This window comes from Poecilia reticulata, chromosome 6 (genome assembly GCF_904066995.2).
Source record: "Poecilia reticulata chromosome 6, P_reticulata-male-v2, whole genome shotgun sequence".
In the NCBI taxonomy this organism is placed as follows: domain Eukaryota; kingdom Metazoa; phylum Chordata; class Actinopteri; order Cyprinodontiformes; family Poeciliidae; genus Poecilia; species Poecilia reticulata.
The window spans coordinates 26,746,725-26,763,591 of record NC_088835.1 but is presented as its reverse complement, the minus strand read 5'-3'; the positions used below and the strand labels follow the sequence as shown (position 1 = coordinate 26,763,591).

Sequence of the window (16,867 nt, the reverse complement as noted above, 5' to 3'; positions counted from 1 at the left end):
CTAAAAGCAGGATTTTAAAGTCTAATAAATCTAAGTGTGTTTTGGCAGTCCGTCACATTTACCTTTCAAACTGACTCCTAAGTTTAGTTAAACATTAAATTAAAGGCAGGATTGTTGTTGAATCTGTACTGAGCCTGTTGAGCTTTGCTAACAGTGTTAGCATGTCTACTTAGCATTTTAGCATTTGCTAGCTTGTTAGCTTTCCTTCATTTGTAGAGGCTGCATCTGACTCAGAGGACACCTAACGATAGCATGGGAGCCAACCTTCTTCCTCCACACACACACACAGTTTGTTGAGCCGTGAAAAACAGCAGGATAACTGATGATGTTCTGGTGTGAAAACAGGTTGACAGTCAGACGGGACGTTTTCTTTAGCGACTTTCAGTGCTTCATAATGAAACTTCAGTCCCAGTCGGGCGTTTAACTTTATGGGAGCTTTGGAAAACTTTCCCACATTCATCTTCAGTATTCCTGCATAAACAACGTGCAGCTAGTTATCCAGAGTCTTGTGAATGTATCGATGTCCTTTAAGCTTTTCCAGGCCCTCTTACAGCCATATTGAGATTTTTGGGGGGGTTTTCCAAACATTTTTCAAAACAGGGAAAAAAAGAAAGCAAATTCTTAGAAGGAAATAAGATTTTTTGTGTGTAAAAAAAAAAAAAAACGGTTCAGATGAAAACATAAATTTTTATTAAAGATATTAGTTTGTGGACTGATACCTTAAAACACTTTCTGCATTTAAAAGAAATGTGTAATTCATTATGGTGCAGCATTGAATAAGTTACTGTTGTGTATTTTGTGTTTATGTCTAAAAGTCTTTTGAGCTGAAAAGCTAATTTGCTTTTTATGTGAATATGGGCAAATATTAGAAGTCCACACTTCATTCTGCTCCTTTTCAGTCAATATCTTTTACTTTTCAAACTATTGATATTTATTACTCAGTGACTAAAATAAAAAATAAAATGAAAGTACCCTGAAGCAAACTTTTCTTTTTTTGGTAATTAAAGTTTGTACATTTGTGTTGCTCCGTACAACACAAGTTCTCCTTTTGCTTCCAGTTTTAGACATGTGAAGATTGAACTTGGTCTTTACATGTCGACTTGGATTGAACATTAAGCATCAAGTCTTTCCTCAGACGACAGACGAGTCATTTCATTTGGAACTCGGTGTTTCGCCTGTTTTGCAGTTTTCTGGAAGTTTGTTCCAGATCTGCGGTGCGTAGAAGCTGAAAGCTGCTTCTCCATGTTTGGTTCTGGTAATGTCAGAGTTTGAACTCTTGCTCTAAGACCCGCCTGCAGGCCCCCGTTATGTAAACGCCGTCATGTACCGCCTCATTTGTGAAACAAAGTGTGTGCGCCACATAATGAAACACTAACCTGGATTCCCATTTGCACGTTACGCCGTTTGCTGCTGATGTTGTCACAACCTTTGTTGGCTCATTTGAATCCTACAGACAATAGAAGCGCGTCTGTCTCTCTCCATGTGTGTCCGTCACCCAGGAATTACACGGCAGATCTTCTCTCGCGTCTTCAGGAGGAGGAAATGAGACGCCGCAGAGGGCGACTGGTGATATGTCATGAAATGAACTCGGTGTTGAAAAATGGCAGACTGACCAGAGCAAATAACAACAACCCGTCGGTCATTTTAAGGATTTCATTTTGACATTTTCCAAGCAATTAAATCCAGCAGAACGGTGACATGAGCCGAGCCCTAACTGAGCGCGCTCCGTTATCGAGCTCGGCTGCCTAGCAACCAGGTGAGCGCTTCAGCGCGCAGCACAACCTGAGACAGGAGGGATCACGCTAAAGGCTGGGCGGAAATGTCCTGTGAAGGCGCCCAGGGTGTGCAGTGTAATTAGCTCTCTTGTTTATGTTAAAGTTTGCCCCTTAGGTTACGTAGAGAACAACGGGCGTCATGCAGAGAGCCTCTGGTGCTTCTGTGACCGGCGCGCCTGCGATATATTGTGCGGTATGGATGTGCGATATGGCGCAAAATTCAATTCATGATATGCATTGTAATTGGTGGCGATAACGATACACATCATGATAGGATTTGTATAAAACGAATAGAAATAAATAAAATGACACTTATTGAGTGGAATGTGTGTATTTTTATGCGTTAAAACTCATTTAATACTCGTTTCTGTTTATTTGTATGTAATGTTTGTAACTTTTTTTTAATGAATTCCTTGAAAAATGGCATTTTAAGGGAGACCTGGCAGCAGATTCCAGCCTCCAGCAGGTTTCATTGTGCATCTCCAACTTATTTTCTAAGTTATAAGTGGATTAAAATGTATTTATTTGTTTGAGTTTATCAAACTCAAACAAATAAGTTTGAGTTATTTAAAAAAAAAAAAAAAATCTTAGATTTTTTTTTTAAATATTGTTTATTTCCTTTTAACTCTTCTTCCAGTTTCTTTTTAAAGTCTGTTTGGCTGTGAACACAACAGTTTGACCTCAGTCACATGAAATAAGTAGACTTTGCTATAATTTTTAAAGTTTTTTCTTGGCCTCCAGATGTTTAGCATCTGGAGGCCAGATGCTAAACATGCCTGTTATGTTTTTGTTTCTCTCAGGAAAAAAGAAACAATCAGTTTACAGCTGTAGTGGTTAATAGACTCCTAGATGCAAATGCAGCCAGAGTGCAATCACATAACAATAATGATTTCTGTGCTTTTTTTCACCATCTAATTTCTCTGGCAGCACTTTAAAAAGCCTCGGGGCCAAAAGCAACACCGTCAGACACTGTAGTGAATTGGTTTGTCCCCACATTGGGATTAAATTGAGCAGCAACTTGACCCTTTTACTGTGACGGTGTTTGTTCTGAGCGGCATGTCGGAGCTGAAAGGCTTCTGCAGGACGCCGGCAGTCATGAGGGAAAAATAATTGGATGTAGAGAATTTTATTCACTAATAACGATTTGTTGTGCATCATTAAAACCTGCTTCATTAGATGATTTAATTAGCTCAGTAGTTGCCCATGACGACAAGCTCTGCCAGTGGGATGCGTCGGGCTACCTGTGGCTCCATCATGGCTGCCGCAGCTTCTGGCTCCTTCACTGGAAGCTTGAGCGTTCAGTGTGTTAGCGGTTAGCTTTCCACTGGAGCAGGGAGTCTGGAAAGATGTGATGGGAGAGATGAATGAAGCTCTGGGGAGAAAATGACTTCTGCAGAAAACCTGAGACTAGAGGAGGTTCACCTGTCAGACAAGCAGGCAGAGAAATGGAAGAATATTTAACAGACGTGACTAAAATGTAGGGAGTGAGCCTTTATGCATAAGTTTGATGATGTGCTGCTAGAGAAAATACACAGTGAATTAAAAGTTCTACATCCAATTCTTGTTTCATCCATCCATCCATTTTCTTGCACCCTTGTCCCTTAGTGGGGTCGGGAGGGGTGCTGGTGCCCATCTCCAGCTAACGTTCTGGGCGAGAGGCAGGGTCACCCTGGACAGGTCGCCAGTCTGTCACAGGGCAACACAGAGACACACAGGACACAGAACCATGCACACACACACACACACACACACACACTCACACCTAGGGGCAATTTGGAGAGGCCAATTAACCTGACAGTCATGTTTTTGGACTGTGGGAGGAAACCGGAGTACCCGGAGAAAACCCACCATGCACAGGGAGAACATGCAAACTCCATGCAGAAAGACCCCAGGCCGGGAATTGAACCTTCTTACTGCAAGGCAACAACTCTACCAACTGCGCCACAGTGCAGCCCCTCAATTATCGTTTCTTCTCTCTCTGAAATAGTAAATTGGAAAAACAAACAAATTGAACCCAGCATTAAAATCAATCGGGTTTAGAGTAGAGCTGCACCAATCCAATATTAATATCGGTATCGGTTCTGATATTGAAAGAAATTCTAGATCGGGTATCGGTGACAATGATCCTGATCTATTCAGTCTAATTCTATGCTTTATATTTAAACTTCCTAATTGGACTTTCTGAACCATTTGAAACCAGGTTTGTTCCAGTTTATTTTTCCAAAGTTGAATAAACTTTAAATCCTAGTGAAAATTTTAACACTGAAACTGGAAGATAATTAAAAAATCTAAAATAAACAAAATGATAAACGGCAAATAAAATGAATTATGCAAACAAACTAAAGGTATCTGAGGCCAAAGCACCAGACTGAAGGCTTCCACCATCCAGGTTTTGGTAGAAAGAAAAGAGATGCAATACATTATTCAGATGGAAATTATTGAGTTTGTTTTCATTTTTCATTCATTTAATTGATTTATTGCTTATTTATTGCAACAGACCTACTTTAGATTTTTCAATTCTTTCTGCTAAATCTTAAGTTTTATATACAGAAGCGATTATTGCTGCCATTTTAACATGCATCAGTGGAAAGGCACATGAGTACAGGAGGCTCAAAGCTTTACAGTTTTATTATTTTTATTTTTTTGGCCTTTTCAAAACGTTACATTTACAGTCGGAAGCCCGGTTCTCCCGTTTGTGGCGGATCTGTGCTAATCTCGCGTTGCTAAAGACCGAACTCATGTCCCAGCTGTGTGTTTGCACCGTGCGCCAGGTTGGCTTTACCTCAGCAACCTTTCCTGTTCCTGCGCCGCCTTCGCAGTGAGCCTGCTGCGTCAAGATGGTTTCTAAGATGGAAACACGAAACACAGCCTGGCTGCCTCTGACTTCAGCCGCTCCGCCTCAATCCCGTCCTCCGCAGGGCAACAGATGGCAAAAATAAACTACCCCTCTACGCGGAGCTGCACCAGAAACTGTGAAATTACACGCAGGTCTTCATGGCACCGATGGTTTTAGACGGGGTGTCCAAACTTTTTGTCATGTGGGCCAAAACAGTCAAGTCAAAAGTACTACCAAAATAAAGTTGAATAAATGAAGCAAAATTAAGCAATTGGAAAACTTTCAAATGATTTTCCATATTTTCTGTAAGAGAAATTTAATTCAGTTTCCAAATTCTATGGGTTTTATTCAACACATTTGTTCTAAGAAAAAAAACAATTTAGTGATTGTCTTTTAGCTAAGTTTAATAAATTAAATAAAAGCTGATTTATGCACAGCAAAGTCAGCTTTTCAGAAAAAGTCTCCATATAGACTTATTTTAAAAGCTTGGTTATAAAAAGACAAATATTTTATGTTGTTCTTAGCATGATTTTCTTACAATAGAAAATGTTGGTTATAATTTTACCCTGATTATAAAATAAAAAGTTTGAATCTGCACCTCAGACGGACATGCAGAATTAGAGTTCAGGGCCACACAGAATCACTCCAACGGCTACAAACGGCCCCCGGGCCGCACTTTGAACACCCCTGGTTTAAGATGCAACTTTTATTTTATATTTTTTAATTTGCTTTCTGTTTCTGTCTTTGACCAGCGCTGCTTTTGACGTCAAGCCACAGATTTTCGAGTCAAACCAGGCGGGAGTCGAGGGAACTTCAGCTAGCGTCTCTTGACATAATCTAGAGTGGATTTCAACCCCCCATCAAACAAATTGCACTTTTCTTCCAACCATTTCTTCCACGCCGGCTGCTGGGATCGTACTGAATCTATTCCTGTTCTATCTGTGACACGTTTCTGGTATTCCTGGCTGCGGCCCGCGGTACGATCCACCCCATGCTAACCGTTGGATAGCTGTTCAGTTCTTGAGATTTTCACCCTTTTTTTCTGCAGATATGTCATTTCTCACAGCAAGCAGCTTATTTTTGGCCCAAGTTTCCTCTGTGAATGACTCTTCCAATAAGGTCGCAAGTGTTACTGAAATGTCTAGGGCCAATTGAGAATCTCCTTGATCTTCCTGACAGATGCCACTCGCTTTCTTTGATGGTAGTCCTCCACTTCTCAAATTTTACTCCTAAACGCCAATTCTTTATTAAATAATGAGGGAGTTTTTTTTATATCTGCCTTTCTTGTGTTTGATCATGCTGAATCTCTAGAGACTTGTGCTGTTTGACCTTTTATGACATCTGCAAGAAAAAGTCATGCTCCTACCCCAAAGATCATGGTTTCAAATATTTGAATATTTCCTGCCCTTTCTGGTAATTAAAAATCTCCTTGGCGGCAGTACGCCAGGAAAAGGACGAGAGTCACGCCGAGATGCTTAAGCGTCGTTGTGTTTTTGAGCTGTTGTGGTGACATTCCTCTTTAATGTCACACGGAGGCCTTGGACTAGGCCTGTGGAGCATCAAGCTGGGCTGGTGGCCCAGATGGTGGGACCAGAGCGCGCTCCGGCTGCCGAGGATCATCGCGCGCATCAGCCACGGAGGAAGGATTACTCCAATCAAATCTGGGTTCAGGATTAGCAATGTGGCTTCCATGTCGTCACACGGGACATTTTGGAGCGCAGTTAATGTATTCCAAGTGTTTTAAATGTGACTTTTAATGTATCCACCTGATGACAGAGTCTCAAGTAGGACTGGACTAAAGCTGAATCATTTCATTTCCGTCAATCAATAATTATTGATTAGGGTTTTTTTTGTTGTTTTTTTTTTAAGTATCTGAAACACTGCCAAGCTAGTGATGTGACCTTTCCTCTCTCATCCCCAGTTTTCACTAAACTCCATTGTTTGTTTTTAAGCAGCTACAAGGCATGGTGGCAAAACCTTAAGTTGCTGCTGTGGCAGTTACTCAGCAGATTGTTGCTAGGCAACCACAGAATGAGTGAGTTGCTAGGTAACCAAAGAGCGAGTGAGCTGGTTAATGCCACCGTTACTTAGCTGACTTTAGGTTGGGTGGCTAAAGTCTTTCAAATTCAATAAAAAAAAAAAAACTTTATTAATCCCAAAGGGGAATTAAATGAAATGTGTAAACCACCTCTGTTGCTATGGTTACGCATCATAACAAAAAATAGCAGAAATCTGAAAAAATATTGCCAAAAATCAGTGCGACCACACAATGTCCAAAACGAGAAGGAACCGTTTTCCTCCAAAAAGGCAGGAATGAAAGTTTGAAAGAGGAAAAAAATCTCAGTGGAAGTACAGAACCACTCCGACGTGCTGCGGTCCAGTTCTAGAAAAACGTCCTCTGCCTCCATCCCCCAGAATGCTGTGCGGTTTGGGATAATCTACCACACATATTACCGATTACGTATCTATTGTGATGTATATTGTTATTGATTTATTGGCCAGCCCTAAGTAGGACCATGTCTGCTCTCTGCAGTAATGCAGGAGCTGCTCCAGTCGAGCCAAAGCTCTCGGTTCGCTGATCTGTCAAACCGTCGCTTACAGTCAATAGAAATGGATTCTGACAGAAAAAAGATCCTGGGAAGTTTTGAAGAGTTTCCTCTCCTCCACATCAACAGGAGTCGATTTAAATGGTTCCGTCATCTGAGCAGGTTTTTCTCTTTCTTTTGGAGGTTTTTCAGGCACGTCACATGAGGCGGAGACAAAAGAACTGATTTTCTGCTCTTTTCAAAATTAGCTGTAAAATGTTATTTTGAAGCAGCAATTTGTTGGTTTCCGGTTGCACCTGCAACCCGATCCCAGATCAACGTAAGGCAATGATCCGAGACCGGATGTAGATCTATAACCAATACAAGAACATTAAACATTATTTTATTTTATGTTTTCTCAGGGCTTGTCCAGATTTTCCCCAGACTGTTGGACTTTCTTGTGCTGAGCTGGAGCTTTTTCTCCTGCACCCACTAAAATAAAACGAGCTGAAAGTAAGAGTGTAGACACGATGGTGTGTTTAGACAGGTTTTCTGCTGTGGGAAGTCATTCCTGCTGAGACTCTTGTTTGTTTTTTTTTTCGTCCCCGTCATCTTGTGCTCTTGGTGAAGCCAAGAGCACAAGATATACGAGTTTTGGGCTTTTCTTGGTTCATAAAATGAAATGGGGCCAGAAGAAGACACTGGATGAAGTATTTGGAGTAATTGTTAACGTGATTTGCTGTGTTTATAAGAGCGGTGCTTTAATACGTGAAGCGCGGCTGGAGAACTGCGCACCAGAGGAAACCTGCAGGGAGTCAACAGAGACCCAGCTGGACAATAACACTGTAATCTTCCTGATTATCCACAATCCCCACAGCTGAGATCATAGTATAGTTCCTGAAATTGATGTTTGGAAGCAAAACATGCAGTTACGATGCCAATAATTTGGGGACTTTTAAGCAGAATTGCTGTTGAGACTATATTTTTTGTTTTGCTAGTGTTAGTTGGTGGAGGAATAACACACTTTGTTGTTGTTTTTGTCCTCCCTGATATGTCGGGTTTGGCTTTGCTATGAGAGTAAATCCCATTGCTGTTATGTAACAATTGAAGATTAGAGGGCAAACTGGAAATCCCAGCGATCGTTACAGCCGGTTCGTTCCACGGAAACGATCCCCCGATGATCCAGCAGCAGGAAGTGTTTGGCTCGGCACGGGGATCTAGCAATAACTTCGTCAGCTTCGTTTCCTTCGTCTAATATGCTTTGAGTTCCTCCTTTTGACTTTCCCCGCTTGTTAATCAGCTGTCGCAGCCACTACTGTCCCCATCTGCTTTTTTTTTTACCTTGTGCCACGACTAGTCCTCATCTATAATTCACGCTGCACCAGAATCGGCGTCTGCCAGACAGGAAGCTGTTGCCTCAGGTGATTGGATGAAGTCTGAGTTGAAGCGTCCCTCGACAGCCGTAGACGTCTAGAAGATCAATCCCTCCATTCACACGACATGATGTCCTCTCTGCTCCGTTTGGCTCCTTGTCTCGGCTTCAGTGATGTCATGAAGAGGCTCTGTCTTATTGGACATCCTGTATGCTTGTGTGTCCTGAGTTTTGTTTTGCTTAATTGCGTAAGATGCATAGGTTCAGAGAGCACTTATTCTCTAACGATGATGGTTTCATTAGTGCGTCTGCTCTAAATTATCTTTCTGTTTATATTCTCTCACTGCACAGAATTAGGAAAAACTGCAAAAACCTTTTCTGGAACTAATGAGAGGACGAGACAAAGTGCAGCTTTCATGAATCAAAGAACGAACGTCACAATGTGCAAGTTTAGCTGCTGAGTTCTTCAGGTAAAGACTCGGTTCACACTGCAGGCCTGAATCTGATCTTTTCTTCACGGTCTGAGCAACACAAGCCTGATTTTTTTAATTTTTTTATTTTCAAATGCAACCCAGGTCACTTTGAAAGACCTGCATGAGGGCAGAAACATTGGATTTATGTTTTCGCATCCACCTGAATAATCAATCAATCAATCAAATTTTATTTGTATAGCACATTTCAGCAGCAAGGCATTTCAAGGTGCTTTACATAATTACATAAAAATAGCACGTGACATTGAATAAACAGTGAGAAAGAGAGATTTTAAAAAAGATAAAAACATTAAAACCCACACCCCTTTAGGACTTCAGTTAAATGTTGTTTAACTGGGATTCTAACCCTCAGGCACTTTAGTCAAAAACACCATTTGACCTCTAGGTTTTTAGTTAAACGTCGTTTAACTGGGACGTTTTCCGGGAGGCTTTACCTCATTAAAACGCAGAAAAGAAATTAAAAACGTTAGACATTAAAACATGGAAGACATCAAAACCCGCACTCTAACCCTAATTTAGCCATAAGCAACTCTAAACTAATGTGTAGTTGCGCCCCTGTCCATCAGTCAGGTTATGGTTTTGAATGGGACATTCAGTACCACTCTGCTCTAATTTAACAGAGACTGTGTGTCTCAGAATCACACATATAAATATAAGCTGTCTCTACGTCTAATGATCTCCACTGTCTTGAGCAGAGGACATGCTTTCACTGTGCACAGTCTGTCTCCACTTCACATACCAAACAGCTTCACAGTGTCTCTTCTGCAGAAGTGGGACTTTTTCCTTGTCACCAACCTCGCAGTTCTTTCCTTTGCAGATCTCAAGCGATTGTCTTCTTCTTCCTGACTTATTCGTTATTGTCTCTGCACTACGGGGTGTCCACACATCCTTAAGGTTTAAACTCATGCATCTAAAATTAAGGCCTTGAAATGCCTCAAATTCATTAAAAACACATTAGTCACAGGCCTTCCTTAAATTTTATTATTGAAGCGTTATTTAATCTCGTATTTTTTTTCCCGTGGGAATTTTATGTGAAGTAAAGGTTTGAATCGTCTGCAGACGTCTCCATGGCGTTCTGTGACTGAGGCTGCCAGTGACTGTAGAAGAAATAAACACAGTGATAAAATTGGACATGGTTGTTTTTGAAGCATAAGGTGCTGTTTGATATCCCAGACACGGCAGTGGGAGTATTTACCGGCTGCTTCTCCTGTTTATGGGGGGAAATGGTGGAGAGTAACAAGGTCTCAAATCGTCTCTCTTATTTTGGGTAGCACGTTTGCTCACAGTTGTTCCTCCACACCCACACACAGCTTTGTTCCTAAGATGCAATCATTTTTGTAGAACATCTTTTTAGTTGCTAGCCAGAGATCTGAGGGAGTTCACACCTTTCCCACAATATCCTCCTCATGTGTTTAGCAGATTTTCTTCTCAGCAGCACATGCTCTGTCGCAGAAGTTGAAAATGGAACCAGGGTGGTATTATTGCCTGCTGCTTATGAACCCCTCGCAACATTTTAAGCCTGTGCCATAAAATGTTCTCTTGCGTTCCTCATGTCTGCTTCCCTGCACTTCCCTCCAACCGACAGACTAGCGAGGCCAGGAGCCGCCTGCATCCCATTGTTTACATCCGGAAATTTTGTGCATGCGCACAACGCAGGCGGGCGAAAAGACGATTCTTTTACATGCCGCCCAGAAGAACAACTCCGCTAACTAAATGAAGATGTTGGTATTATTAATTTATTGACACAGCCAATGAGGAAGAAAACCCGTTAAAGATCAACTCAAAACCTTCCCCCTCCCCCCCCCCCTCCCGCTCTCTGTCGGCTACGCTACACGCAGACTCGTTGCCATAACAACCTACAACAACGCCACTGCGTATCAGGATTCTACACCAAAAATCAAGCAATCATTTCCCACACAAAGAACAGAACGTTCACTTCATTACAGTTTTATGTTTTTAGACTTGATTATTGTTTGGTGATTATTAATGATGGTGAAATGGGAAGATGTGGTAGATTAGCTATCTACCGCTAGCTTACCGCTAACGCTGCAGTGGTTACCGCTGCTACTAGCTAAGCTAACGCTGCAGTGGTTACCGCTAGCTTACCGCTAACGCTGCAGTGGTTACCGTTGCTACTAGCTAAGCTAACGCTGCAGTGGTTGTTGGTTAGCTAATTTCAACACCTGCTCCACTGATAATCTATCAGAGTTGGTGTTTATTTATTTTATAACTGAACCAAAAGTTCCACAAATTCCACATCATATCTAGGTTGCCATAGTCAAGCTAGTGTAACTGAACCATTTCGCTTATTTTTTCTTTTTAATTAAAGCATCTTCCTGACCTTCCTATCCAGCTGCAGTAAAGCGCTGAATTCCTTAGGTTTTTCTTATATATATATATATATCAGACGTACATTGTTCCTAGAGTTTAACTTTTATTTTTTCAGATCATAATATTTCTAACACACTTAAATTTTTTAGGTTCAGTCTCTTACAAAGTTTTTGTTTCCCACTTGAAATATTGTTTTGAATTAACACAAATCTTTCTTTTTATCAGTCTTGCAGGGTCAACTAAAATGCCCTGGGGTCAGCACCGGCTCCACCTTTGTCAAAGGTGGTTTCAGTCATGAAAGGGCTTTCAGCTCACAAGAGGGGATTGGTCCTTTGGTGGTTGCTAGGCAACTGTATCAGCATTATTCTCGCAAGTCGAGAGGAGCTGGTGGGGACGCTGAGGGGAATAGGCGACATGCCAGGGCATCTTAAAGTCTGTAAGGAATGCTGAGTGGGATCTGTCAACAGCTTCTCTGTAGATCTTGAACTGGAATTTCAGAAAAGTCTTTGCTGGAATTTTGAATTGTTTCTGGCAATAAAATGGCAGCTAAAAGCTCAGATAATGTCTTTGATGTGGTGATGGAGGAGGAGACGGTTTCCCTTTCTAACCTGTGAATAGGGCCCAGCTGGTGATTTTACAACATCAAAAGAGGTTTTAGGTACAGAATCAGCAAGCTGTTTATTCAGCAGATGTTTGGCTATTCACTCCCACTGAATCATCAGTTTCATTAATATAATAAAATGTTTAAAAAGGCAAACGGGGAGGTCACATCTGCTTTTCTGACATTTATTTTATCCTCATTTAGCAGATATGAAGCTATTTTATTCATGCTTTCAGAAATGCCTTTGGTTTGCAAATTCTGCAAATATTGTTAAATATTTCTTTAGTGATGTGATTTGCGATAAATTGTCCACTTTTGGTTCATGGCAAATGTAATAATCAGAGATCAGTTCAGCTGTTGAAAATGTAATAAACTTCACCATTTCCACTGCAACAAGGTTTTGATTGAAAAAGTAGCTTCTGCACATGTTTTTTTCATTTTACTAAATAACACAATTGGAGTAACTGAGGATAAAAGTCACAGTTGTCTCAGTCATAAAATTAGTTCTGCTAATGCTAAACCGCAGAATTCAACCGCGTTGATGCCGACCTGCGTCAGCGACACAACATGGCGCATCGTCCTCAGCTGGGTCAGATCGGTGATCGCACACCTTCCTGTGTGGTTGAATTCAGGAAGCGGTTGTTCGGATCAGACTTTCCACACACGGTTTCAGTTTCATAGTTTTATTAACTCTGAAGCCTAATCATTCAGGATGTCAGGAGAGTTTAAACAGTTTTAGATGCATCGTGGGTAGAGAATAAGCATCATTAGCTTTTCAAGAAAGTGTAATTTAGGGGAAGCAAAGTTAGCAAAAAGGCTAAAGGAACAATTAGCTCTGCTGTTAGCGGACGCTTTCCAGTAACAACCATCTATCATGGACGTAAAGTGACATTAATTTTCCTCTTAAAAGTTGTCAGCAGTTTTGATGAAAGGAATTTGCTCCTCATTATTTGTTCTCTGGAAATCAGATTAAGACATTTGATCATAAATTATGAAGTCTCTTCCTGGAATAGATGCTGCTGTGTTTGGACTGGTAGTTTATCTGGAGGGTCATTGGAGAGAATATACGTTATATAACCCACACAGCCAAGACTTGGGTCCATTACTAAGCACCGTAATTATGCCATCATGTGTACATTTTCTGCAATGCCTTTTAATACGTGTTCACATCCAGCTCAGACGGAGAACAAAGTCTTTGAATCTTTAATGTGTCCATTATCGGTATTAGCTGACTGTAGAAATGGCGAGGAGCTTTTATCTCCCGCAGCATGGAGGTTAAGAGCAAAAAGTTTTTCTTATACATGCAACAAAAGCCAGTTTGGGCTTTTACCAGAGATGGTGGGTTATTTATTTTGGTAAAAAGCTGTTTTAATCCTAAAGCCAACAGTCGTTTTCCTCTCCTGAGGCAAAAACTCTGTTAGACATTTTCCTTATCGCTGGAGGTAAAGTTCAATAACTGCCCTTGTTTTTCCTCTCAAGGCCACTGCCCCGTGGCGTCGCCATCAATCTTTGGCTGCCCCTTTGTGTGCATGAGTGCACTCATGTTGGCGCATGCCGTTTAGCCTCCCCTTTAATTACGGGGCAGCTTATTGAGTCAGCATTGATCTCTCCTGGTGTAACTACTGCTTGTACCTGTTTAAATCCAGAAGGCAGCGTTTATGCCTCTCGACGGTGCCGTTGTGGTAACGGGGCCAAGGAATTCTCTGCATCATTATTTTCTAAATAAACTGCATATAAGCAGCTGAGTAAACGGATGAAGCAACTGAAATGCTGTTTTTGGATCAGAGAAATAAAAAACAATGGGTAACACTTTATTTGAAGGGGGTGAATAAGACTGACATAACACTGTCATAAACATGTTATTACACCTGTTATGAACATGAATAAGCCTTCATGAATATTTATGACTGTTGTCATGAATTTGGTAAATTATGACACTTTTAATGCAAAGTTGACATTCAAAATGTCTTTATGACAACTTGACATTAACCAAGACATCTTTACTGATATAAATTTGTTATAAAAGTATTACTGATTGCACTTTAAAAATTATATAACTTTATGTTATTAAAGGTAAAGTTTAAACAGTAATGATTTATTGGTTAATGTCAAGTTGTCATAAGACATTTTGAATAATGTCAACTTTGTATTAAAAGTGTCATAATTTACAGAATGAGGCTTTATGACAACAGTCATTAATATTCATGAAGGCTTATTGATGTTCATGACATGTTTATGAAATGTTTCTGACATGTTTCTGACAGTCTTATTCACCCTCCTTCATATAAAGTGTTACCAAAGAAGGTTCTTTGTAATAAAGTGGCGCTTCTGAGCTTTAATCTGTTTAATCACAGAAACATGTCGGGATAAGGCCAGAAAAAAGAGCAGATGACAGAATTGGTTAAAAACAAAGAAATATATATATATATATATATATAATAAAGGGAATACTTAAACAACACAATATAACTCCAAGTAAATCAAACTTCTGTGAAATCAAACTGTCCACTTAGGAAGCAACACTGATTGACAACGGGGACCCTCGTCGGGTCAATCAGTGTTGCTTCCTAAGTGGACAGTTTAATTTCACAGAAGTTTGATTTACTTGGAGTTATATTGTGTTGTTTAAGTGTTCCCTTTATTTTTTTGAGCAGTATATATATAATATACAGAAATGTATGCAGATCTTAGCAGTCAAGCAGAAATTAAGTAGCTGTTCACATAAAGGTTCACTGCATTAAAAACATTTACTGAATTTATTCAACTTAGAAAGTGAAATTCATATTCATTACATAGTGATCTAGTTTTTCCTTATTTAGGATAACTAATACAGAGATGTTGTTTATGTATTATGTGTTATAAACATTGTAATTATGGATTATTACTCTGTTAGCATGACATCATTGTAGCGGTGCTGATCAGGCCCAGTGATACCGACGTGATTAATGCATGTTTTGGTACTTTTGGCAGTGTGGGTCGGTGCCGAGGATCTGGAAAAATGAAAACGGCATCAATTCTGTTTGCAGAAAGAAGCCAGATTTAAAATAACGCAACAGTAGCTGACACCTGAAAACCACCTGACTGTGACTCCTGTCCTCCAAACTCTCACTTTTACCTCAAAATTCTGACTTTTGACCTAAAAAAAAAAGTAAGAATTGTGAGATTAAAGTCATTTCTGTTACAAATGTGTGCAAAACTTAAAAAAAAAAATACAAACATAATTCTGTAGTTGAGTTGTTTCCATTAAATGAACAATTCAGTTAAAATCATGAGAATAAGTTTGAACACGCGGTCGCCATCGTTCTCCTGCCACTTCCTGTCGTCGTCTTCGACTTTGAAATGAAACCACTTTCACTACTTGCCAAGTGTTTGGAAGAGTCCTGTTATGTAATTCTTACATAAGTAAAGTCCTGGAGATATTTGTTCTGGGTTGGCAGTCTGACTCCTCACCAGGGCATCTTTTCCCTCTTCTCCCGACCATTCACAGCAGTCCTCCGCTCTGTTGCAGGTGTGCACCATGTCGTCTAAAAGTCATCCCCCCCTCATGAAGAAGCACAGCCAGACGGACCTGATCAGCCGTCTGAAGAGCAGGAAGATCCTCGGGGTCGGCGGCGAGGACGATGACGGGGAAGTGCACCGCTCCAAGGTCGGGACGTTCGCACCAACAGCCAGTTTATTGGGACGACCAACAGCTGCAGCTAGAGATTTTTCTGATAATCGGTTAAAAAAATAGTCGCATTCTGCTGGTTTTTCTTTTAAATGTTTTCTGTACAGTATTAGAATCACATCTGATTATTTTTGGATTAACCGATTTTAAAGAGGCAGTTTTAGGTAAAATCGACATTTTTGAGCTTTACAAAAATATCAAAAACAAACTTGATGCCTTGATTCTTCCACGAATGTTTGAGGAAACCTTTAATCTCCATGGCAACCATTATTCAGCTGTGCAAAACGCCTGGTTGGACCGAGCCCCGCCTTTGAGGTCGAAGCTCCTCCCTCCCTCGCTCAGCTCCTTCAGACTAGCCAGCAGCAATTAGCAAACACCTGGTGGAGCTGAGCTTCTATCTGCTGATCTCATTATAGGAGCTACTTCTGAAACTCTGGTTAAAAACGTTAAAGGGTTAATAGCAGAGCCATGATGTGATGACTTCCTGAAGGCAGAGCTTCAGAAAGAGCAGGAGCTTCTTAAAGAGACAGAGGCCCAAATTCAAGACATTTCAAGTTATATTTGATATTTAATCTAATTTTTATAACGACACAAGGAAACATAGTTGCTTGATTGTGCTATAAAATGACACTATAAGGCTGGAAATACTGGCTCTTAACGAATTGGATAGCAAATGTTGCCTAAAAGCTCTGGGTGGAGATAAAACTATACCACTTATTTACAAAGGTTTTTCTTTTTTTTATCTTGAATGCAAAATTAATGCAGCTCTGGAAAAACTGCACTAAACCCCATTAAACCTGCTGGTTATTCCACCAAACATTGACCTTTGAACTCTTCCCCAGTTAAAACTTTAGTTTTGTTGCTTCTAAATGAATAAAAATGACTGCTAGTAGTAAGTAGTTCATAATGTTGATGCTTAATTGCTGCTTTGAGTTTATCGTTTCTTCAGCAAATTACCCTTCCTGAGTCGAGTTTTTTGAATTTCTAAACTACCTGATCCGCCTCCATCAACCCGATGAATCGTCTGGGCTCCTACAAACGGCTCCGCCATAAATGAAGCCGTTCAGTTAAACCGCCGTCAGTCCAGCAGTGCATAAAGAAAAATACCGATATTAACCCACAGAGCAGCTCTGGACTCCCTTTAAAAGCCGTTAATTGGCACGTCTCTGTCGTTCGCCTCTCGCGCTTCAGGGAACCTGGATCGCGTAAAGCTCTGGGCTCCGCTGAGACCGGACCGGCTCCCCCGGGAGGCCCGCTTCATCTCGCGTG

General features: G+C 40.7%; 1 protein-coding gene and 1 long non-coding RNA gene across 2 annotated transcripts in view; one reads left to right on the top strand and one right to left on the bottom strand.

Moving 5' to 3' along the window:
- LOC103466400 (tumor protein p53-inducible protein 11) overlaps positions 1-16,867 on the top strand; it is a 54,899-nt gene that overhangs the window by 18,801 nt on the left and 19,231 nt on the right. Inside the window, exon 2 of the mRNA XM_008411938.3 lies at positions 15,440-15,577. Within this exon, the coding sequence (XP_008410160.1) occupies positions 15,449-15,577 (129 nt within the window). The 5' untranslated portion in view covers positions 15,440-15,448. The remainder of the gene's footprint in view (positions 1-15,439; positions 15,578-16,867) is intronic.
- LOC145552019 (uncharacterized) lies at positions 9,958-10,334 on the bottom strand. Its single transcript, XR_014087955.1, has 2 exons — positions 10,195-10,334; positions 9,958-10,096 (listed from the first exon to the last, which is right to left on the bottom strand). It is a non-coding gene; the product is annotated as an uncharacterized LOC145552019 (long non-coding RNA).